The sequence below is a fragment of the Panicum virgatum genome, chromosome 7N, assembly GCF_016808335.1.
Source record: "Panicum virgatum strain AP13 chromosome 7N, P.virgatum_v5, whole genome shotgun sequence".
NCBI classification, from domain to species: domain Eukaryota; kingdom Viridiplantae; phylum Streptophyta; class Magnoliopsida; order Poales; family Poaceae; genus Panicum; species Panicum virgatum.
Genome location: NC_053151.1, coordinates 10,836,293 through 10,861,461, shown reverse-complemented (window position 1 = coordinate 10,861,461; position 25,169 = coordinate 10,836,293). Strand labels below are relative to the sequence as shown.

The following is a 25,169-nucleotide window of genomic DNA, read 5'->3' as shown; positions in this document are numbered from 1 at the left end:
AATGTTGATTGCCAAATCCGCAAACACAATGTGCCAAGGTATTTGATATATCACGCGTGAAAGGGATAGGAGTGAAGTCCAAGCGAGGTACACAGTAGTTCTCGAGGTCATTTATTTATAAATGGTTCATATGAGAAGATAGAAGGTTGAGGGAGTTTCAGGTGGCCACTATTGAAGTTACTTTTATATCACACTTAGTCTAAGACTAACTTGTATAACACCCGCACGTAATGGAGACCTCTAGATGCACCAGTACATATAGGGAGACCTCTAGATGCACCAGTACATATAGGACATCTTAATTAAGATGTGACAATAATTGCAAATCAAGGTGAACTTGAAATGAGAACATATAGAGAGAGTTGTTTTTGGATATATAGAAGTTATTGAAACAGCTATTCACGTGCCTAACTGCCAAAACACGTCATGCCACCTATTAGTTTCTTTGTAAGCATTGCTCTCTTCCTCTTTCGATAATCTTGAACAAATCTTGGGATAATCTTGCCTAGAACGAACACATGTTGGGATAATCTTGAATGTACACACAGTCGTAAGCTGCAAGTCCACACGATTGTCGTGGGTGTGTCGTAAAGGCTATAGCACCTTCAAATGATCAAAGTCTCTTTCTCTTTCTCTCCCTAATCTCTAAAGTCCTCGATGCACCCGGTGATGGAGTAGAGGCGGTCGGATCTCACTAAGGGCTTATTGATCAGTTTGAGGCGGATTCACTACAAGAAACACGTACGCAAATTGAAATTAGGTAATTTCCGTCGGCACAAGATTAAATCCTTTCATATTCAAATTTACCTAGCAAAGGATTGGATCTCCTCCAATTCCCTCTGATACATGTACAATCGGACAAGGCCTAAGGTGGAAAAATTGTGTGGAAGGACAAGAAATTGTATCTGCTTGTAAAATGGTGAGAAGCAAGGGCGCCGTCTTAGTTACAGTAGTGCACTGGCAGCAGTGGTGCGCCAAAAAATATGTTAATGTTTACCACATGTCACGATGAAAATTCACATGTTATTATTTGAGTAGTGCATGTATACCTATATAAAAAAGAGAAAAGTTATGCATGCAGAGAGAGAGAGAGAGAGAGATGTGTTCATGCATGGGCAGCGACGTCGACGGAGCAAGTATGGGAATTGGGGAAAAGTGATCGACTGATCGCGATCTTTTTTGAGAATTAATCAATTGGCGGGGTTCATTTCTTTGAGATCATCGATATATACAGCTGACCTATACAAGTGTCATTTTCTTGGTCACGTCGATTGAACCATATGATGTGTGACGATGAACAGGAGAGATTATTATTAGTTGTGCCAGCTGGCTTGGTATGTGGTACGTAGTTTCTGACGCGAACTTACTTTGTGTCGTAGTTAGTTAACCAAGGATCGGGCTTCGCACACAATAATTTGACGATGCCCATGCATACATATATCCGATCTGTCGATCCCATGTGATTATTCCATTGGCAAGAAAACGCCAAGAGAAAAGAGAAGGATGCTTGTGCTGTATCATGCTTATAGGTGTCTGAATGAGTGAGGTTGAAGACGAATCAGGACGGCATTCCCGCCCTGATCGAGAACATATAATTTTTTTGAGAACGTGCAGGGGAAACCAAAAATCGTGTCTTTCTGTGCTTCATTTCCCTCCAGGCACTTCATGCATGCTGTGATCTGCTAGCTCTAGTTAGTAGGTTACTGTTTGGTCCCTTTGGTGATTGAGTAGGCACTTGTGCCGATCCAGGAACTGCTTCAGCATCTCTAGGGTATGCCTCTTTCTTGGCACTGACAGTATTGAATGGCTCAGAGGTGGGTTCTCTGTGCCTTACCCAGAGGAGAAGTCACCGATTTGTTCGTTGTCACTTGGGACTCTCTAGTGCGCGGACCTGTAGAATCCAATGTTCCTTTCAATCATGTTTTGAACTAAAAACCTTTCATCGCTAATTCATTCTCTAACTATGCCACCTGCAGCTAGCAATTCTGTAGAAATGGCTGATGGTGAGGACATTCAGTGTTGATTCGGTTATCCAGCGTTTATCTGAAAATTTTCATAATTAATCTATTGGACATCTTTGTCTTCTGTATGCATGCTTCTGAGATTGCATAATTCAGATACACTGTATGCGATTTTACCGCATAGCTACTGTCTGTACGGTCGTATGAATTCAGACAAAATAAGTATCAGCAGCTAATAAAGTAAACGAGAACAGAGAGTGGAGGTTGGAAGTTGGAACAGACTGTTGGTTTGCTTAGTGCGTGGCCGAAGTTTCTGTTTTGCTGAACCTACAGGCGGTACTGTTCTTGAGTCTCCTCATACCGTTATTCGTTTCGATCGTGCTGGTCGGGACTTGGGACCTCAGCCTCAGACTCCCTCATGGAAATCCTCAGTGAGACGGCCGGGCCCGGGTTACTCCTTCACAATAACCTCTGCTGAGAGAGAAATCGTTAAGGGACATCAAGGAGAAGCTTGCGTATATTACCCTTGACTATGAGCTAACACGAGTTGGAAACTGCCAAGAACAGCTCCAGTTGAAAAGAGCCATGAGCTACCTGATGGTCAAGAAGAGCTGATAGTTATAAAAATTGCGTGGACTATGCTGCTGCTATCTATAGCCTGAACTCGTATCTGAAACCATTGTGCTGTGAGCATCCGTGCAAGTATGAACTGCAAGTAGCTTTTGCGTTGGCAAGATCAACAAAATCTGCTACAATATGCTTGGGTTGGAGCCATGTCTAGTCCCATTTGCAAACTTCATTTTGTCAAGACTCAAGACTTTAATTATAAATTAGGATAACGTAGATATATTAAACCAACAAACTGAAGATAATACAGCCAGTGAATCTTGATTTCTGTTCATCTGTTTCACCACTAAACTCCTCTGATTTTTACAATGTCAGTATGATCTGCTCTCTTTGAGGTCAAGCAACGTATTTGCCGACACTACCACAGCTTGCAACGTTATTTTTTTGTTACAACAAACTATCTGTGGAGCAGTATTTACTCCTACAGTGACGATGGAAGCAAACATAGAAATGGTCCCTGAAATTTTGCATTTGCTTTGCCTCAGTTGGTTTGACAGGACCGACCCAATCTCTGTTTTTTGATGCATATTATTCTTTACATTTCGTTATGAACATGAAGCCAAAACTCAGCTTCACTTTCTTCTAATAGTTTCTCTGTTTTCTGAAACTTCAACAGCTCGACGCAATCGTTAGAAGTCCAGAAAAAATAACCTTCCAAAAATTCACTAGTCACTTGACTTGAAGGCACGACTTAATGCATTATACGCTTCCACACAGCGTCTGAATTTTTCCTCTGCTTGACCCTGGAGAATACAGATGTTTCAGATTTGACACCTCAATAAACACGGCATATACTCAGACAAATCAACAAAAGAAACTGAGTTGTCATTTTGGCTATTATTTTTCATGTCAATCCACAAAATTTCAACAAATCAATGCAACCTATCTATAACGACTGTGCGCTTCGACTTGGTTATGCATGGCTAAACAATTCCTTGAGAATAGCTAGATGCAAAACATGGTGATAATTCACTGGTGGGTGTAAGAATCGAAAACTATCGAAACGTCCAGCAAGCTTCAGTGCCAGCCACCAGACACCATATCACGAAATCCTTGAAAGAGGCGCATGTGAAACAGAAGATACAATGCAAGAACAATACATCCTATGACACTAACCTGTGAAGGTCCTTGATGCTTATCCGGGTGCCACTTGAGTGCAGATGCACGAAAACTACAAAAATACCGTTCAGGAAAACAACCAATTAGTAACATTATGGCATTGAAGCCCTCAAATCTAACATGGCATTGCAAGAAGTGTTCAGATGACTCACGCAGCCTTAATTTGATCTAACTGTAAGGGGCCTAAAACCGGCAATCCAAGAGAGGCCCTATAGCTTCGCAGATCATCATGGCCCAACTCCTCTTCCTCATCAATATCACTTTCATTCCAGAACTTTTCCCTTGATTTGGAAGACTGAGATTCATCCCTCCATTGAAAACCACTGGGTGAACTACCAAGGCCGTCATTCTCCCCGGGCCAGTACCATGTAAAAGATCTCTTGCCACCGAAGGTACCATATGGTGTGTCTGCGCATTCATCATCATCAAAGCCTTTCCACTTATGTCCACCTGTGTAGTGTGTTAAACATCAATGTGCACCCTTGTCATCCAAACACTCATACAGAAAATAAAATCTGGAGGTAACATCTGATTGTGAATCGTAAACTTATACACAATGCAATGATTACACAGTGAGGAAGCTAGAAATTCACATTTACATTTGAAATGCCATTGTGACGTGTATTAATGTCATTGTGACATGTAAAATTCAGATTTGAAGGAAATAATGGAGCAAAAATTATTAGAAGCCAATGTCCTCAGAATCTCAGGGCATATCTACACTGAATAAATGCAACCATGTCAATAGGTTTGGCAGAGTACTGATGTTTGTATATTCAAAAATTCATTCATCAGTCTAGTGCTCTAGATGATTGTAGAATTGTACAAAAGAATCCAAGTAGCTCAATTCAAACACCATTCAAGATAAGTGATTTGAAAGAGCTTACGCTTATTTTTCCCATATGGACTTTTTCCAGGAGAAGAGCCCTGGACCTTTGATCTACCACTACCTTTCTGATTTCTCAATTGTTTGTTGCTGCTTTCCTGTAGAGAACATGGAAACATATTTTCAAGGAACCTTTTTTTTCACAGGGAAGTATGTTTCTGAATGAATTTAAAAGAAAATTCCAGTGACATGTATGGACTGAACTGTGAAGTGCTCATCTATTTTACCCATGAGCACCAAAAAGCATCTTGTACAACTATAAGAGTCAGAAGAATTCACATGGTGCAGTTATTTTTTGACCAAGCTAACACATTGAAAATGGGAGGGAAAATGTGCCTCCAAAAGCCAGGTCATTTTTGGGTACTGTTTAGCGACAAGGTCACAAATTAGGAAGTAGAGACTAGAGAGAATCCAGGAGTAGGGAAATGGTCAGTACCAATACCTGATATGGGGTGCCATTGAGCAGAAGGCTTTTAAGGGCGCTCTTTGCATCCCCACGCTTTTCATGGACGGAGAACCGGATACGAGGCTGCCCGAAACAAGTGTTAGATTCCAAATGGTTTAAGAGACACCGATGCTATGGTGCGCTGCAAGTGGCTCAGGAGCAATGTTTTTAGCTTTGGGTTGCTGCATTGGGTCTCGTGGAACAACAATTCTATTTTCTGGTGCACAAGGCGAAATGTATTCAAATTCAACTGCTCTGTTGACAAGAAGTTGCAAAATTTTATCTGAACCAGCAGCTTGCGGAGTGGTAGCGTGCAGCCTTATAGCAGAAAAGAAGTCTGAAATCCCGGGGACGGGATGGTGTGCTGGTAGGTCAAATCCCACTCACTTGCCATCTAGTGCGATGGAAGGAAGGGCCAGATCGTGCAAAGGTTGAGAGAGAGAGAGAGAGAGAGAGAGAGAGAGAGAGAGAGAGAGCGGTGGGAAGTGCGGTTACCGTGGATTTGGAGAGCGCTGCGGCGGAGGAGTGGAAGGAAGATGCCGCCCACACGGCGGCGCCCCAACAGGCGGCCGCTGCTGCTCGCCGCATCGTTTCCCTGCAGTGGCGGAGCCAGAAATGGATCAAAGGGGGCTGATGATAACAAAGGCCTAGAAATCAAATTCAGTTGGTAGTTTCTAGTATAAAACTATAGGGTTCATTTAGCAAATGTATGAAAAGGAACAACTCATAATAGTCTCCTAGCAACATACCTTGAGCAGCGAGCGAGAGGGAGAGACGGATGCGGCGGCCGGCGGAGACTCAGCGAGAGGGACTGAGGGAGAGCCGGCTCGCGGCCGCACGGGCGGGCTGCCTGCCGGCCTCAGCCTCCTAGATCCTGCCGGCTGGGTGGCTTGAGCGCCGCGCTGGCCGCTGGGGCTCCGGAGTCCGGTCGTCGGGAGAGCCGGAGAGGAGGCCGGCTAAACGGCGAGAAGGAGAGGTCGAGAAGCCGAGATAGAGCAGGCCGCCAGGGAGAGACAGACCGACCGTGCGTGAGGGCAACTGGGGGCTTATTGGGCTGCTTTTGTTGGGCTAAATGTTTGATTGTTGGGCTGCAAAATACATAGGGTATAAATAGGTTATTGGGCCACGACCCGGGCCCCCAAGCCTGGGCGCATCTCCGCCCCTCAAGCCTTCCCTTGCCCGGCAGCGCCAGCGGCGCACCGGCTCGCGGGAGAAGGCTTTCAAATTCCTAACGAAATTAGTGAATTTCGGTGAAACTTTTCGTTTCTGGTAGTACATGGAACAAGAATTTCGACCTTTTTTTGGGATTTTTTTTGGTACGAAATTCAAAAAAATGTAAAAAAATTGGGAAAATATGATAAAAACCAGATGTTTTCCTAAGCCGTTAGGATTAGAATACGTTCAAATCTAAGACCATTTACTTGGTTAAAATTACATTTTTAAAAGACAAAATTATTTGTAGTCTAATGAGTTAGGGTTTATAGCTTTTTAGTATTCGGTTTATAGCTTTTTAGTATCCGCACTAGCAAGGGGTTGAAAGAACCTACCTTTTGAATGGAATGAGATGTCTCCTTTCTTTCTCCTTGCACTTTCATACTATCTTCATTACTTATAGTACTGCATGATATCTATAGACATTGGTTATTAGATTGAACTTAATTGGGCTTTTCATGTGGACTATGCAATTTATTTACAATAAACATGTATTATGGTCTATGGATTGTAACTATGTACTCGTGTTATTGTGATAAATTTAGTTTTCATACATTTATTTGTGATGTCATGTGACAATATGCATTTGTTATGGATAATTTATGTAATATATTTAATATGCATTGTAATTGCAATATACAAGATATACAAACAATGTTCTATCAAATTCTTTGATTTTTTCATATATTTGAAGCATTTTTCAGTCAAAAAATGTCATTTTTCGGTAGGAAATCTGGAATTCGGACCGGAAAGTTCAGAATTCCGACCGGAAAATCCAAAATTGAATTTGAATTCTCCTTCCGGTCAGAAAATTCAGAACAAAATTCTAGTTGAAAGCGGGATACGGGAAATTGTTTCAAAATGAAAAAGTAAACCCTAGGGAGAAGAGGAAGAGAGTTGTACAGTACAGAGAGGAGAGAAAAGGAGGGTGCATAGCGGGCCCCACAATTTTGATCCAACGGTGTGCCGTAGCCAGCAAAGATGTTAATTTTCATATTCGACACATGTACTTTTTAAAAAATTTACACCGGGAGCACTGGTACATCATGTAAGAACTTAGATGGGCACCCATGCTGAACGCACGCTCAAAACGCTCAAACACATGTACTATATATGGACTACATATATAATAATTGTATATGCATATATAGACTCATATATTCGTTTAGTATGTTATTTTTGTTTTAGTCGTCAATGTCTCTGCTCAACAATACTTTGATGGCAATTTTCAAAATTTGGAGCTTTTGGAGCTCTCCGATCTACATTGGAGCCTGGAAAAGATAAAACTAGTCACCGACGGCTCAAGCCTCTGAAGATGTAGGAGAGGATTGCACATATCACTTGGATTGGATCAATGTGTATGTATCTCCTTACCACAAAAGATCTACATCATAAGAGATGAGGTTAGAAAGCTTCTCAAGAAAAGAGGATAAAACAACTAGTTTCCTCTTTACATAATGATCAGATAGAGCAAAGAAACAGGTGATATGAAGATTCTGCAAATTTTTTAGCTCATCAAGTCTTTTGAGTTGTTGCGTAAGTCAAAACATGCACCCAATTCTAACGGGTAGCTTTGATCCATTTGGAATACTCGCAACAAGCCTAAGAGATAAAAAAATATCAATGGAAACAATTGACACTTCTACATCTTTTATTTCTAATGTTTTTAAGAATCTTAATGTTTGTATCTTAGATGGAAATATTACAACAATATGATATGATTTCTTCAAATGTCTTAGTTGCAGCAAATATGCACATTTTTTAAATGCCAAGGCTCACATAATCATAGTTATCGCTCCAAAACTTAATGATTCTACAACAACCTAGGCAGCAGGCCTCGCCTGTGGCGGCTCATGTGACTGCTCAATCTTCTTACCTGGTATCCGCCCCATCCACCATCAACACAGATCTTGTGGGCATCAATAGACACATGAGATACATTCTGGAGCAGCTAGCGAAAGCCGAGAGGGCGGCGAGCTAGTCTCATTTCCTTGTACATATCTAGGAATCCATATGCATTTTAGAAAGATGATGAGTAATACTTACTGAAATATGGCTAAAGAAATGTTAATGATTATACAATAATCTAGGCAGCAAGTCTCGTATGTGGCGGCTCATGTGATTGCTCAATCTTTCTACTCATTATCCGACCCATCCACCATCAACACAGATCTTGTGGGCATCAACAGACACATGACATACATTCTAGAGCAACTAGCGAAAACCGAGAGGGCGGCGAGCTAGTCTCATTTCCTTGTATATATATAGGAATCCCTATGCATTTTAGAAAGCTGATGAGTAATACTTATTGAAATATGGATAAAGAAATGTTGGAAAAGAGATCAAGGGGGTGAAAAAGAAGTTACTCTCTGTAGGTGTTAGATTGGTATAAATAAATCAAGATTGACTAGTGTGCTATTGTTCATTATGTCCTTATATAAGGTCTAGAGTGCTCTAGAAGATAGAATAGTTTAATAAAGATTTACTTTTAACAAAAAGACCAACACAAGAAGAAATATTACATTGCCAAACAAGAGATATTTTTTCAACCAAAAGATCAATAACAATTGGTCATGCATAACCTAGATTTACAAGAAAAAAATCTATTCAACAAATGGTTGTCTAAGTTGTTAAACTACAAAAATGACTAAGAAACTAGAGTGTAAAGAATAGAAACATCTAAAAATCCGCATGTGTCATCTCAAAATGCATGATTGTACTCACATATTTACTTGTTTGTAAATCAAAGATATTTTTATAATGCATGCAATGCAAATGCAAAGTATTATGAAGCAAAAGTAATAATAGTTCCCAAATTATGTTTGAAGATATTTTCATTGCAATTTATATGTCTTGCTCCTTAAAATACGCTTTGGAGTTTTCTTGAAAAGTTTCGTACCTAATAAGTAACTTTAATAACATAAATATTATTTTTAGAAATTATTTTTAAGTGAAAAAGGAAATAAAATCATTCAACCAGCCTTGGGCTAATCAGCCGTTTCAAAGGCTGATGCTAAGCATTTTAGTCCAAGTCACAAGGTTGATTGATGCTCGCCATTTACTATCTTACACCTACTTGATAACTCAAACCCAGTCTACTCAAATCTGAATTTGATATATAAATTACTGAATCAGTTTGAGCAAATGTTGGGACGTGCACAACATATATACAAGCACGCGCCACAACTAACCTTGATGATCACACTTGTTCAAAGGCGAACGGTGCTGCTGTTGCTGCCTCTGCCACCGCCGCCTTCTTGTGCTCTTTATTTCCCGGTTGTTCCTCTGACTCCGGTTTTATAGCCTCCCTGCTTTTAGTCCAGAGGATGCTGTAAAGGCCGGCAACCAACAGAGCTCCACCCAGAATGCTGCCATCAAAATGGAATAATACAGATATAGGAAGCTGTTCTAATAAACTGAACATACATGTATGCAATTAGCAGTTAGTACCTGCCGAGGTGGACAATCTCTCCGAGGAAGAAGGAGGAGCAGAAGATGGTGAAGACGAAACAGAGCGGGTTGGACATTGCTAGAAACACAGGGCCCTTCATCATACACCATGCTTGAAGATAGTAGGACACCCCGCTCACCACAAACCCCTGTCAGACGATAAACAGATGCAAAAGGCTAGCCTTCATCTATCACCACAGCGTAAGCTTCAGCTTTGATCTTACTAGCTTAGCGAGTAGTCGTACATCAGGTAATAACAAAAAAAAACAGAGTAGACATATGATTAGATGTACTCTGGCATACTTACTATTACTAATTGGAGGTTCTTTTTAGAGGCTCCACGTTAATTCTCACCGGATACGCTAGAAGAAAAAAAGAGAAATCCTAGACATTCTAAAAAAAAGAAACACCTGGCCATCCATCAGGTGACTCAACTAATAATAATAGTCATTAGATCTATTATATTTTTCTAAAAAATTACCCACCATGCCACCCACCGCTGCCATTATGAAAGGTTTTGAGTTCAACTCTCAACAAAAGCAAATTTCTTCTCTTTTATGCAAATTTTTCTATTTTCAATTTATTTTCTTAGTAATTACCCACCTCTATCGTTATAAAAGGTTTTGAGTCCAACTCTCAACGGAAACAAATTTCATCTTTTTTGGCAGATTTTTTCGTTTTCAATTTATTTTCTAAGTAATTACCCACCTCTGTCATTATAAAAGTTTTGAGTTCAACTCTCCAAAAAAGAAAATTTCTTCTTTTTTGGGCAAATGTTTCACATTTTCAAATTTACTCATAGTTTTTTTTTGTCAAACTTTCCCATTTACAAATTTACACTACTAAATGATCCTGAACTTTTTTTCATAAAGATGCTAGAAACCTTTTTATGAAGCAGATATTTTATGATTAATCTTGCTATTATTAATTGAAGACTCCTTTTGCAGCATCCTTATTAATCCTCACAAGATGTGCTAAATGAAGATAAAATCATAGAAATTCTTATGATAATCAGAAACATCCTATCATCAATTGCAGATTGAAATCTTAATAGACATTAGGTCTGTTTTCTATATAATTAACATAATTAGATGCTCTTATTAAAAGATGAATTAAAATAACTAACCTATTAAATTTGCATGGAAATTATGCACCATGTCTTATGAAAGATAAATTAAAATAACCTCTAAATTTGCATATAAATTACCCACCATGCCATTATGATTGATGAATATATCCCCAAATTTTGTATGATTTAAAGTAAATCTCTAAATGTGTATATGATGTATCTAATATACCACTATGAAATACAAAGATTAACTAGAGCATGCTTTTATATGTTATATAGATATGGTCAATAAATAAATAAATAAATATAGATTTTCTATTAAAAGAGATATTGAGTGATAATAATTTTATTTAATTGTGTGTCTCAAAATTATATAAATTTGTAACATTTATGTTTTATAATTATACTAGCACGTGTTGTGCACGGGTTGACGTACTTGTATTAACTAATTACCGTGTAAACGACGCCGAGCAAGCTGATGTCAAGTCGGAGCTTCCACTTGGAGAAGTCCCTCTCAGCCACCACTGCCACAACGAAGCATTGTACAGTGCTAAACACGCACTGTGTCACCGTCACAAGCATCTTATTCGGGTACTCCTCGAGCAATGCAGACTGCAAAGATATATATATCATATACATATATACAAAGGTGAATACTTAATTTTGGGGTTTATGTCTGCGTTGTTCCATTGTTTTATCATCAATCATCAGAATATATACATATACAGCATATATAATATCTTACCTGCATGACGATCCATAGAGCCCATGTGACGTTGGCGAGGACCATGAGCAACGTGCCCTTGATCCACGTCACCCTGCTCGGAGTCGTCCCGCCGGCGGTGACAGCGAAGGCTCGGTGGTGGTTGACGGGGCTCAGCGCCGGTCCAGCGTAGAACGCAAGGACCAAGACACCGGCGAGGCAGAGCGCGACGCCGGCGACCTTGGCCACGCCGACGGTGGTCCTCAGCCTGACGGCCTCCATCCTCAGCAGCAGCGCCAGGCAGAAGGTGATGACGGGCAGGGAGTTGCTCGACGCCGACGCCAAGGTCGCCGTTGTCAGCTTGATGCTTACATTGTAAGCGTTCACGCTAAACGTATTCCTGATTGTTGGTCATACATCGAATCGAGATCGATTATTATTATTATTATTATGTTATATGCTGCTGATCTCTGAAGATGAATGCGGAATGGAGCATGCATGGAATTGGTATTGGTAGGTACTATATATATATATATATATATATATATATATATATATATATATATATATATATATACACACACACACCCACCCGACCAAGGCGTAGAAGAAGAGCTTGAGAAGAAGCACCAAGACATGGACCGCACATTCTTCCTGCATGCAGTTACGTCATGACCCTCCGATCCGATGATAAAAAATTTCAGGTAAGGTGCTGTCTGCTGTCTGCAGTATAGTACCTACGTACCTTTGGTGGGCAATGGCGATAGGCAGGAGGAACAGCAACGTGGCGGCCATTCGGTAGAAGTGAAACGAATATGGCATCATTTATGTCATTTCGAGTGATTTTGGTGATCGAATGACAACACTTGGACTAATATATTTGTTAAGATGACCATTCTCAGTCTTTTAGGTTCAAGTAATGACAAAGAGAAAGAGAAGATAGGCGTAGTAAGGCCCGAAGGGCCGCCCTAAGTTTGGTGCTGAAGGAAATCGAAGCCAAGTCAGCCTATAGGCACCGGTTGAACCGACAGTCCAAGAAAGGGCATCGGTACATTGGGCGTACTGTGTTCCAGAGACGATGCAAGTCGCGCAAGTGCCAAGTCTTCAGCACCGGTTGAACCGGTGAAGTATCGGTGCATACCATCGGTGTAATGACGTCAGCAGAAGAGGAAAATACTATGAGTGACCGGTTTAACCGACGGGAAAGCATCGGTTCAACCGGTGGTCACTGTGTCAGCTGTCAGAAACTCAACGGCTACTTCGGGTCTAAGAGTGACCGGATGAACCGACGCTACCCCAGGCAGAGGCATTGGTTCATCCGATGATACGCAGATTTCTGCTGACCGTTGGAGCAACGGCTACAAGACTTGGTGGCCTATATATACGCCTCACCCCGGCCATTTGAAGATTGCTGGAGTTGCTGGACATCCCACACACACCCAAGAACATCTCCAAACCATACAAAAGCGTCAAGATCATATCCTTAGCCCTTAGCACACTTTGAGAGTGTTGTGTAAAGGATTAGCTCTTAGTGAGTGAGTTTGCAAGGCTTCAAGCCTTTGTGATGTGGTTCATTAGCGAACCAAAACAAGAGCTTGGTGCGCCGGCACCTTGAAGCGTGAAGCTCGCCGGCAACGTCATCGACCCTCCGACTTGGTGTGGAGCGGCGACGATATCTTTGTGCGGGGGACGTGGAGACCCACATCCTTTGTGGAGAAGCTTCTTAGTGGAACCCGGGGCCAAGGTGACCGTGATTGTGTTCACGGAAGAGACTTGGTGGCCGAGTAGCAATACTCTTAGTGAGTGGTACAACAACGTGGATGTAGGTGTGCCTTTGTGACTAACCGAACCACGGGATAAACACCCGTGTCAAGAGTTTGCTATCTCCTATCCCGCTCTTTAAGCTTCCGCATTTCATTCTAACAATTTGTGTGCCTTTACTTTCATAGAATAGTTTCTTGATAGGAAAGACTATAGGTTGCTAAACTCTTTTGGGATAGAGGTTTTTACACTAGAACAACCTAGTTGCACATCTAGATAGAATGTTTTAGTTTAAGTTTTGTGCAATTTAGTTGGAGCATAAGTCTAAGTTTTTATTAGTGCCTAATTCACCCCTTCCCCCTCTTAGGCTAGAGCACCCGATCCTTACAAGAAGATGTAAACGTAGGTGTTGATGCCATGGTCGAAGGCCGCCTTGGAGAAGACGAACATGCCGGTGTAGATGAGCTGGATGACGACGGCGATCGGGTAAGCCTTCTTCGCCCCAATCTCCATGGATCCTACACTCAAGCAGTACTACTTACTCTGACTTAAATTTGCTGTCTGAATCGATCTCGATCGATGGCGTCTGCGATCCAACCAGCAGCTACCTACTACTAGTATATTCACTGCTACCTGTTATAGTTGTCATTCTAGTTATTTTGTACTAACTGCTACGTACTAGTAACTGCTATAGTTTGCAAGCTTAGTAGTATTAATTATGAATATAATATGAACCACCGCCCAGGACCGACGACCTCGATGCATATACGAGTCAAGTAATTAATTTGCCTATGCTTGACCACACTGTTGTTTGGTCTAGTCTAGTCTAGTCAGTCCTAATTAACATTGTATTTAAAGGATCATATCATTCAAAACACGTACTTGCGCTGCACAGCTAGACTTTTGTATGCCAATCTATCTTGCCTTCTTGACTAGCGGCACTACAATATTCAGAAATCATTCAGTTGGCTCTTTGTGGAACTGCAACTCTTCTTGTTGCCAACCAAAGCGCAAGGTCTTCATATTGGCGGTGACCAATTTATTAGCACACGAAATGTTTTGAGGGAAAAAGAACTTGGCTCTTGGTGACTACAGATGTGTAGAAACAATGGCAGTCCACCTGCTACTCTTCTGTGATTTTGCATAGCAATGAAATCCCGTTATTCATGGAGATCTATCACCATCCTAATCTCTGATTCTCTGTTTTAGTCCAAGTCACAAGGTTGATTGATGCTAGCCATTTACTATCTTACACCTACTTGAAAGCCCAAACCCAGCCTACTCAGAATATACAAGCGCACGATGATCACACTTGTTCAACCGCGAACGGTGCTGCTGCTGCTGCTTCCTTGTTCTCTTCTTTATTTCCCTCCTCCTGTGATTCCTCCAATTTTATAGCCTCCCTGCTTTTAGCCCAGAGGACGCTGTAAAGGCCGGCAACCAACAGGGCTCCACCCAGAATGCTGCCATCATCAAATCAAATGCAATAATACAGACATGGAAAACAAGAACTCTTGTAAACGAAGACCAATAAGACTGAACATACATACATAGATACATCTATGCAATTAATAACAGTTACTAGTTAGTACCTGCCGAGGTGGACAATCTCTCCGAGAAAGAAAGAGGAGCAGAAGATAGTGAAGACGAAACAGAGCGGGTTCGACATTGCTAGAAACACAGGGCCCTTCATCTCCATACACCATGCTTGAAGATAGTAGGACACCCCCGTCACCACAAACCCCTGTCAGGCGACAACAGATTTCGTCCATCAGTGCATGCACCATATATGCAAAAACCATTTCATTATTATACTGTTAACAAATACTCCACGGAGTAATTGGCAAAAGCCTTCATCTCCACACATCTCCACGGTATAAGCTTTAGCTTTGCTCGTAGCGACGTCAGGTAAAAGAACAGAGCATTCAGATGATTATGTAAGTACTAAATAATTACCTTACCGTGTAAACGATGCCGAGCAAGCTGACGTCGAGTCGGAGCTTCCACTTGGAGAAGTCCCTCTCAGCCACCACTGCCACAACGAAGCATTGTACGGTGCTAAACACGCACTGTGTCACCGTCACAAGCATCTTGTTCGGGTACTCCTTCAACAATGTAGACTGCAGATGCAGAGATTTGAGATATATATATATATATATATGAGAAGACCAATGGACCAACTGTTTTGCCACCTATTTATGAGAAGAAGGTTGGCAGGCCACCCAAGTCTAGGAGGAAGCAACCTCAGGAAGTGCAAGGGAAACATGGGCCCAAACTCTCCAGACATGCACCATAATCACTTGCAGTTGGTGCAAGGGTGAGAATCACAATAGGGCACGCTGTCCATTTAGGAAGCTCGGTTTGAGGCCAGGTATCAGAACCAATCCAGCTCCACCTGTTGAAGTCTACAATGTCGATGATAGCCCAGTACAAGAACCTGTGATTACCCAGGTGGAATCCCGTCTTCACTAATACAAGCAAACTATGTCTTGTATTACAATTTACTAATGGATAGTCATGCAGGAACATGGTGCAGCAGAAGGCATGCAGGCTGAAGATTTTGGGGACCTTATGTGGTCACAAATGCTTGATGAGGTGACTCATGTTCAACTCAATTTAATAGCATCAACAATTTCTTTTACATGTGTTTATGTGTTTAATAATAATTGTAACACCAACATATAGGTATCAATTGCTAGTACTGCTTGTGACACCAATCATGGACCTTTACCTGACTGCTCCTTCATTGCAAGCAACCAACCTGTACCAAGACCTGCTCCTCTCACAACTGCAACTAAGAAGGGCAAGGCTACTGCCAAACGTACACCAGCTGCAAGGAACAGCAAGGAACAAAACAGTAAAGAAGACCAAGACATCTGGGAACAAACAGTGACTTGATGGATGATGTGAAAGGAAGCTTTTGGATGTAGGCTGACCGCTTTTGTGAACTTAAGATCTGTCTGACCTCTTTTGTGAATGATAGAAAGGCAACTTTTGTGATGTAATTTGCACCAAAAATAATATGGATGCATACATCTTTTGTGCTTTGAGCTGTAGGCAGAACTAGAAATCAGCTCAGCACCTCACTAAATGATGTAAGATATGTGCAGTTTCAAATGCAGTTTCAGCTACTGTGATTGCATTATGTCGTAATATTAGTCTACTAGATGACATCTTTGTCTATAAAATTATCTATGAAATTATGTGAATACATTTTCATGTCAATTTTGTGTAACATTTGAGAGAAAGCCAGCAAGAAGAGACGGTAAGAAAATGAGTGAACGAGAGTGGGAAGAGGAGGGGGTTTTCTGCATATTTCCAAGGGACCAGGAGGGGGAACGTGGCTACAGTAACGCCTAGTCCAGCTGGACATGCCACATCGGCGTTCTAGCGCTCACGAATCAACTTTGGATTGGATTGACACAATAAACCAAGTTTAGTGCTGCGCTTGTGCATTTTCAAAATACTGGGACCTACTTGAAATCTCGGGACAAGTTTGGGGACCGCCAGTGAAATTTACTCATATATATATATAGTACGTAGTAGCTCGACGATCGTCGTCCTGATGATGTGTATCGACGAGCTAGAGTAAACTAAGTCCTGTACTATTCCAGTGAATCGATCCGAGATGGTACCGACCTTTACCTGCACGACGATCCAGAGGGCCCATGTGGCGTTGACGAGGACCATGAGCAACGTGCCCTTGATCCACGTCACCCTGCTCGGAGTCGTTGTCTCGCCGGAGACGGCGAAGGCGCGGTGGTGGTTGACGGGGCTCAGCGCCGGCCCGGCGTAGAACGCGAGCACCAAGACTCCGGCGAGGCAGAGCGCGACGCCGGTGGCCTTGGCCACGCCGGGGGTGGTCCTCAGCCTGACGGCCTCCATCCTCAGCAGCAGCGCCAGGCAGAAGGTGATGACGGGCATGGAGTTGCTCGACGCCGACGCCACGGTCGCCGTTGTCATCTTCATGCTGACGTTGTACAGGTTCAGGCTGAACGTGTTCCCGACCAAGGCGTAGAAGAAGAGCCGGAGAAGGAGCACCACGGACATGGACCGCACATTCTTCCTGCGCGTACGTGCAAATAATAATACGTATCTCTCTGCAGCTGATGAGTAATCCCTTAGCTTGGCCTCTATTGAAATGAGATCATGATCAGATGATAAAGTTTCAGGTGTGTCTGCAGTCTGCAGTATATATAGTACCTACCTTTGGAGGGCAATGGCAATAGGCAGGAGGAACAGCGACGCGGCGGCCATTCGGTAGAAGATGAAGACGTAGGTGTTGATGCCATGGTCGAAGGCCGCCTTGGAGAAGACGAACATGCCTGTGTAGATGAGCAGGATGACGACGGCGATCAGGTAAGCCTTCTTCGCCGCCATCACCATGGATCGGATCGGATGTGCTTGTAGGTTTGTAGCCAGCTAGATCTCTGTAATAAGATGTATAGAAGAGGATACTAGAGTATACTTGTATGCATGCTGTGCTGGCTAGCAAGCTGCAAATTAGAAACCAACAAACAGGGTCCTGTGATGTGCTGTATATATCAGAGGGGAACTGACATAAAGTCTGATGATGTATACTGTATCAGGCGCGTATGTGTGTATCTCCATGCTTGCAACTATATATATGCAGTTTCCCATTTTATTAGAAAAAAATGGACACCAAATCCAAGTTGAAAGGGGCTTGCACGAACCATATATATGCTGATCAGGATTAGGGGTGGTAAAGGGGCCAACATTTTGAACTAGAAAATCTAAGGATCGGGCCCTAAAAGGGCCGGGCTCTAAACATATGTATTTTTGAACTAAAAATTTTAAGGGCTTTATTTGTGAAGAGACCATTAGGGCCATGGCCCATTACCACCCCTAATCAGGATGCACCGCACGTCACATCTCTCGCCTCCAACCAGTTAAGGCCGTGTTTGGATGAAGGGTGGAAAAGTTTTGATGAGAGAGAAACGATGCTTTGACTACTAATTAATGGTATTAAATAAAGTCTAATTATAAAATTACCTCCACAACTGTGGTACTGTAGCAGTTGCTCTAACTAATGAGGTCTTTGACCGCATGATTAGAGGATGATTGAGCGCGGTTACTGTAGCATCACTGTAGCCAATAATGATGAAACTTGGCTCATTAGATTCGTCTCGAAAAATTACACCCATTCCTAAAAGGGTTTTGCAAATAAACTTCGTTTAGTACTTCATGCATGCATTCGTCTTTTTGTGCAAAAGTTTTGATGGTTTTATCCAAACATGGCCTAAGCTGCTAGGCGCTTTCCTTCTAGGCGCTTTCCTTCTTTTACATAGTTGAGTCTGAATCATCTAGCCTCAACACACTGTTGCCATCAGCTATTCAGCTTTCCTTCTTTTTCCTTCATTATTGGTCGATCTTCTTTAACCGTTTTCAGGATGGCATCAACTGGACCTGCTGCTACTCACCTTTACAGCTTTATAAGCTTGAGTGTTCTAGTGAAACTGTCCTTTGTTGTTCTAAAGACAATTTTGATAACACCATGCTAATTAATTTTCGTAAATATAAACACACATACAGATAAATTGAGTAATCTGATTGTGTGTTTATTAAACATATACCTACTGATAGTCAACTTCACTATGGGGTCTTCTATGGTACGGTACCAATCCTAGGACTGCGAAAAAAAACCCTAAACTAAGCAAGTACTGTACGTCCTAATTAACTCCTAGTCTCCTACACTCGAGTTCATACTCTGGCTTAAATTTGCTATCTGAATCGATCTCGATGGCGTCTGCGATCCAGAGCTCCAACCAGCAGCTACTAGTATACCTAGTACTTCTTCCTCTGCTAGTTGTCATTTTATAAATTTGTAGTAATAGCTAGTTTGCAAGCTTGTTAGTATGAATATGAACCGCCAGATGGGAGACTTAATGCATGTATGAGTCAAGTAATTTACCTATGATTGACCACTCATTTGTTTGCATTAGGCTACCTAGTGTCTAATGCTGACATGGAAAATGACGTGGCAGTTGACATGAACAAATTTTGTGACGAATTTAATCAGTCATAAACTTATTCCGGGCTGATTTTTCACAGCCCAAATATTTGGCCTAGCCCATATTTTTCACCCTTTTGGGCCTATCTTATTGCATGCATAAAATGAGGCCCAATTACTGATGGCCCAAGCCCATTTCACCAATCATCAGAGTTAAAACAAATTTCTTAAAGAAATAGCACACCACATTTTAAACCAATCTCATACATATAAAATATTACATGAGCCATATATACATCGAAATACGAGAATAAGTATCTCAAAACAGAAGCAAGAATAACCCTTCGCAGGCCATAAGTGCAATAGTTCTTCGAATTTTCAAAGTCCTGCACAAAGAAAATTGGAAGCAGTTAGTGTTTTCTGATTTCCTATAATGCAAGACAACAATTTAATGAATGAGATGACATGTAATTTTGATTTTCACAATCGCTCTAGGGTTAAGCTACCAACCAGAAGTGATGCTGATTTTACTGCAGTAGATAATTGGACCAAAGAAGAGCAGCGTTATGATAGTAATTAATCCTATCTCATCACTTCACGCATTAGTTATTAATTCTGACAGCACTTTGCAGGGATCAAAGATCAAATATTTCCTAATTATCCACACCAATGGAGCCTAGTGTTTAGTTGTAAGAAGCAACTAGATTCTACCTAAATAGAGTGACAGGCATTGCACCAAGATTTTTATTCAAGATTGCATAAATTCATGTACACGAGGACATCCATACATGTGACATCCAGAACAGTTGCACACTATCGATAATGTGAGGCTAATTTAACATCAGTAAACTAAATTAATGTAAACAATTTTCTGTGATCCAAGCCAAGAAATTACTCATGCATCAATTCTCACTAAAGGACGACATTTATCCATTCAACGTATTCATCCAAGCCAATATATCACAATCTATGTCTGCTATAGCTTATGATTTTTAAAACCTAAACCTTTTAATATGTACGGAGTACATGGGAGTTGAGTAGATAATGGAAACACAGGCAGTTAGATAAGTACGTCGGGGAAGCATTGAAGGATACGGTGCACAGAAAGACCATATTAGCACATCACCAGCAAGTACGGAACCAAGAATCAATCCAAGAACACAGAAACACAAGGAGCAAGGAGACTAGTCACCCAACCTCGAAGGATGGCACTGCGTCCTCCTTGGTCTCCTTCCAGACAAGCGTTTCCTGCGCCCAAAGGAACAGCAGTTAGCCGGACACCAAGAACCAAGGAAAAAGAAGGAGAGCCAAGAAGGAAGAAGGACCCCCTAGATCCGCGTCGCCCCTGCAAGTAAAGGTGGAGCCAGAGTTGCCTTCCACCCCCAGCTGTGGTCATCCTCCTCCATGGATCCGGGGCAGTGGGACCCCCAACAGGAGCCTGGCCAACTAGTGGCCTCGGGGCGGGTGGGCGAATGACCGACCGCGGCATGTGGGGAGAGAGAGGAGGCCGTCGGCGGGTGGTGGCCGGCGCGGCCGCCATGCCCGACTGCCGGATCTAGCATGCTTGCGGGGCTCCAAGTGCTCTTCCTCCATGGACGCCGAACGGGAGGGCGCGAGTAGCTGCACCGGCAAGAAGCCCGCGGCGGCGCGGATCTGGCGCTTTGTGGAGAAGGCCGGCGGCCGTCAACGCGGGAGGTGGAGAGGCCCCTGCGGCGGCTTGAAGTGGCAGGCCGGAGAGGACAGGACGAGGCGGCGCAGGAGGGGAGGAAGAGTGAGAAAGGGATGGATAGGGTTTGCTCCGCGCTCACCGAATTTAACAAGGGCATCGGTGGTCCCTAGCCACCCAATCTCCAACCAATGGCTGAGATTGACCTATATTTGGGCCGCTGTTGGGCTGACTTCATTCCATAGTCTTTTTCTATTGATAATTAAATATAATTACATTTTAAAAAACAAGAGTAATACATTGAAACCTTTTAGGTAATTTTATATATTTTTTTATTATATTTTCCCTACAAGATCCGCAGATTTTCATAGAATGTCTAGGTATTGCGGATTTTGTATATTAGAAAGTCATCAAAACTATAGTAAAATACTAAAAATGATGCATGGCTACCTAATAAAAATTATAAAAAAAATTCAAAGACTATTAAGAAATATATCAAGGTCACCTCAAGTTCCCCCAATTTATTAAACAACACTATATTATTTATATGATTTAGTTCCATTTTGATGATATACTGTAGAAAGAAATTAAAAATACACAAATAGTCTCAGAAATTCAAGATATTTGGCGGAGGGGCAACATATGTCTTTGTATCCTCTTCAAAAAAGTTTGGACAAAAAATTCCACTTGGTGGCGGTGTTTCTTTCATATGGCTTCCACCCGTAGCGTGGGTTACATGTGAAGCCACTCTAACTATCCAAGTTTCAACACGATCGATAGGTCACATTATCATTTTCATGTGCGAGCTTGAGGTTACATTTGTACAACATGTCTGTTAGCCTAGATAACTTATTTGCAATTTTTGGTACGCACTACAACATTTTATGAATTTAATTGCATTTTGATGATTTACTGAAAAAAGAAATTAATAATACACAAATATCCTAAAAAATTCAAGGTATTTGGCGGAGGGGCAACATATGTCCATATAGCCTCCTCAAAACAGTTTGGACAAAAAACTCCACTTGGTGCCGGTGTTTCTTTCATATGGCTTTCGCAAGCAGTGTGGGTTACTCGTGAAGTCACTCTAACCATCCAAGTTTCAACACGATCGATAGTTCACATTATCTTTTTCATGTGGAAGCTTGAGGTTACATTTGTACAACATGTTTGTTAGTCTAGATAACTTATTTGAATTTTTTGGTCTGCACTATTTTGATGATTTACTGCAGAAAGAAATTAATAATGAACAAATAGCCTAAAAAAAATTAAGGTATTTGGCGGAGGGGAAACATATGTCCATATAGCCTCCTCAAAAAAATTTGGACAAAAAACTCCACTTGGTGCCGGTGTTTCTTTCATATGGCTTTCACAAGTAGTGTGGGTTACCTGTGAAGTCACTCTAACCATCCAAATTTCAACACGATCGATAGTTCACATTATATTTTTCATGTGGAAGCTTGAGGTTACATTTGTACACATGTTTGTTAGTCTAGATAACTTATTTGAAATTTTTGGTCAGCACTACAATATTTTATGAATTTAATTGCATTTTGATGATTTACTACATAAAAAAATTAATAATACACAAATAACCTAAAAAATTCATGATATTTGGCATAGGGGCAACATATGTCCATGTAGCCTCCTGAAAAAAAGTTTGAACAAAAAACTCCACTTGGTGTCGGTGTTTCTTCATATGGATTCAGCCCATAGTGTGGGTTACATGTGTAGTTACTCTAACCATCCAAGTTTCAACACGATCGATAGTTCACATTATCTTTTTCATGTGGGAGCTTGAGGTTACATTTGCACAACATGTTTGTTAGTCTAGGTAACTTATTTGACATTTTTGTCACACTACAATAATTTATGAATTTAATTGCATTTTGATGATTCACTACAAAAAAAATTAATAATACACAAATAGCCTAAAAAATTGAAGATATTTGGCGGAGGGTTAACATATGTCCACGTAGCCTCCTCAAAAAAGCTTGAACAAAAAACTCCACCTGGTGCCGGTTTTTCTTGTATATAGCTTACACTCGTAGCGTGGGTCACTTGTGAAGTCATAAAATATTGCATTAGTGTTTAAAAATCCAAATTTTATGTGTCAACAGCTTCAAACTTCGAGTAATAACAAAAAGTTATATTTGCACTTGCTTCGGCTTTTGGAATTTTTCAATGTAGATGAAAATATAAGATTATAGAGGCTTATATAACCTGGTAGTAGCATGGCTGTAGCGTGGTGGTTTAAGCATTGTTGCTTGATTCCATGCGTCACGGGTTCGATTCCCTTCAATTGCTGTTGGTGGTTTTTTCTATTTCTAATTTTTTTTTCTTAGATACTGATTCCTGCAGGGAGATCTTGGGCCATGGCCCATCTCGGGAACGAGGTAGTGGTGGGCTGACCGGGAGAGGATATGACTCAAAGATAATTTGAAACAAATCGGGTTCCCAACCCGACTCTCTGTATCGTCGTGATAGTCACTGAATCAGTCGCTATCACATACAGAACTCATTTCAGACAGAAATCACAGTCATACCAGCGATTACAGAACATTCATGAGTTTAACTTATTACAGCATTCGGGATAACAGCAATAATCTCCGAGTACAAGCCCGATGGGCTAAATGAGGTGCAAATAGAAAGCGTAACGGTAACTAAGACTTCATGCTGGTCCTCCTCCAGGAATCTTCTTCTCCACAGGCATCCTTGAGTGTAGCACGCCTTCAATCGTAACACCCGTCGTCGTTGTTATCGTACTCCGAGTCATACCCTGCATCTACCCAATCTATCCCCAAGGATGTGATAGGTCCACGTCACCATCCACATGAAGCAATATGTGGATGCAGTAAGGTAAAAATAATGCCAAGGAAAGGCTATGGTTTCCTATGCAAGCATTTATAGATAAAGCCATCCAGTCTCCTCCAGACGCGGGCAGCTCCGGCACTCCGGACTCCCGGTCAACTAACTTCCACTACAACAACTACTCAAGTTCGGTGCGGGAACTCCCTCTCCCCGCGCCTCAGCTGCTATCCGAGCAGGAAAGTGGACTAGAGCAAGGTAGAAGAGTATATATGTGGATCTACCTACAGTGTGGTGCCAGGTCAAGAGTTGTACATGATCGAGTATGCGGCTATACGTATAGTTTTCACCCTGCAGGGGTTGTACACCTGTACCCACTCGCCCCGAATCCAGCCGGCAAGCAACTTCGACTATCTCCGAGGCACCAGTCAACGAAATTAACGGCTATGGCATCATCCTACTCCCGGTCTGGGGCGTGTCCTCCCGCAGTAGGTCGCCCGGGGCTATGAAGCTATCTAGAATGGAATCTCCATGGATCCTGCGATCGGGAGCGATAGGGTCCTGCCCTCTCCTCCTGACACTGAAACACTATCCTCCTGCAGTAATGGTGCTGCGCATAGCTAGCTCGGGCTGGCCCCCCCTCATAAAGGATAAGCGGTGTGCACGTTTGACATAGTTCCGTCACTAGGGCCACAAAGTCAAGTCCTTAACCCAGCAAAGGCGAGCGTCTTCGTCCACAATTTACGTTCCGTAAACACGGTTCGCGATCGGCACCCATTACAGGTATCGCCACCTCAACTCCTCAACTCATGTTCCCACGCGAACAGCCTTGCACCCGCCACAGGTGCTCGTCACCCATCACAGGTGCTCACAGGGTCGTGCCCAACACACAACCCCCAACTCCCGACCCTAAGGTCGGAGAAAAGGTCCGCTCGCCCCGCTGTAACCTATCCCCAACTCCTATATATGTGGAGGCACCTTCCAGCAAGCAAGGACTATATCATGTATGTATTCCCATACCCCCAATCTCACACACATAGTAGCAATAGCATACATCATCAATGATAAACATGGGAAACAAGGAATACGGTAGTAAATGGCTATGCAAGCTCCTCTCAACACTCAATTTGGGGGCGTAGCGTGTCTAGCAAGCAATGCCTAATAGGTATTCAAAACATGGATGGGCGTGAACCTGGGGCCTCCTCGTAGTGCTCCTGGAAGTCGGGGTAGTCGTAGCCTCCGGTCTGCTCCTCGGCGTCAGGTCCTATTCGTAATTACGGGAAAGCATAAGGGTCCAGGTGCAAAAATGCACAAAACTCCCCAAAAGAAGATCCAAATCACAGCAACTCCTACTCTAACGCGTAGGTCATGATTTTAGAAGAATTATGAAACTGGTTTCATAATTTTCGGAGCTAAGGTTGATTTATTATCAATTTTCTAAGCCTAAAAGCATTTTTGGAATTAATAAAAGGTTATCGGAAAACATAAAAG

General features: G+C 42.0%; 3 protein-coding genes and 2 long non-coding RNA genes across 10 annotated transcripts; 1 reads left to right on the top strand and 4 right to left on the bottom strand.

The window, feature by feature from the left end:
* Positions 1 to 2,784: 2,784 nt before the first annotated feature.
* LOC120683853 lies at positions 2,785 to 6,045 on the bottom strand. Of its 2 annotated transcripts, XM_039965953.1 has the most exons (7): positions 5,788 to 6,044; positions 5,534 to 5,633; positions 5,036 to 5,122; positions 4,595 to 4,691; positions 3,860 to 4,157; positions 3,705 to 3,759; positions 2,785 to 3,331 (listed from the first exon to the last, which is right to left on the bottom strand). In XM_039965953.1, the coding sequence occupies exons 2-7, from the start codon at positions 5,624 to 5,626 to the stop codon at positions 3,254 to 3,256; spliced, it is 708 nt and encodes a 235-aa protein (XP_039821887.1). In that variant the 5' UTR covers positions 5,627 to 5,633; positions 5,788 to 6,044; the 3' UTR covers positions 2,785 to 3,253. The 2 variants fall into 2 exon arrangements, with proteins under 2 accessions (XP_039821887.1, XP_039821888.1); XM_039965954.1 differs by lacking the exon at positions 5,036 to 5,122 and having other exon boundaries at positions 5,788 to 6,045.
* A 3,404-nt stretch (positions 6,046 to 9,449) lies between these two features.
* On the bottom strand, positions 9,450 to 11,883 carry LOC120680927 (WAT1-related protein At5g64700-like; the record flags this gene model as incomplete). Its single annotated transcript, XM_039962502.1, has 4 exons — positions 9,450 to 9,618; positions 9,701 to 9,849; positions 11,223 to 11,381; positions 11,515 to 11,883. Coding segments are annotated over 4 exons (846 nt in total), but the record flags the coding sequence as incomplete, so codon positions are not given.
* A 1,739-nt stretch (positions 11,884 to 13,622) lies between these two features.
* Positions 13,623 to 14,996, top strand: LOC120681640. Its single transcript, XR_005677978.1, has 2 exons — positions 13,623 to 13,719; positions 14,188 to 14,996. It is a non-coding gene; the product is annotated as an uncharacterized LOC120681640 (long non-coding RNA).
* LOC120681639 (WAT1-related protein At5g64700-like) lies at positions 14,332 to 17,932 on the bottom strand. Of its 5 annotated transcripts, none has more exons than XM_039963228.1 (5): positions 17,441 to 17,932; positions 16,879 to 17,366; positions 15,195 to 15,353; positions 14,826 to 14,977; positions 14,332 to 14,696 (listed from the first exon to the last, which is right to left on the bottom strand). In XM_039963228.1, exons 1-5 carry the CDS (start codon positions 17,523 to 17,525, stop codon positions 14,540 to 14,542), a joined length of 1,041 nt encoding a protein of 346 aa, XP_039819162.1. In that variant the 5' UTR covers positions 17,526 to 17,932; the 3' UTR covers positions 14,332 to 14,539. The 5 variants fall into 5 exon arrangements, with proteins under 5 accessions (XP_039819162.1, XP_039819163.1, XP_039819164.1 ...); XM_039963229.1 differs by having other exon boundaries at positions 16,879 to 17,339; positions 17,441 to 17,931; XM_039963230.1 differs by having other exon boundaries at positions 16,879 to 17,203; positions 17,441 to 17,927.
* A 1,447-nt stretch (positions 17,933 to 19,379) lies between these two features.
* Positions 19,380 to 21,000, bottom strand: LOC120682515. The gene is made up of 2 exons (XR_005678482.1): positions 20,402 to 21,000; positions 19,380 to 19,590 (listed from the first exon to the last, which is right to left on the bottom strand). It is a non-coding gene; the product is annotated as an uncharacterized LOC120682515 (long non-coding RNA).
* Between the last annotated feature and the right edge of the window lie 4,169 nt (positions 21,001 to 25,169).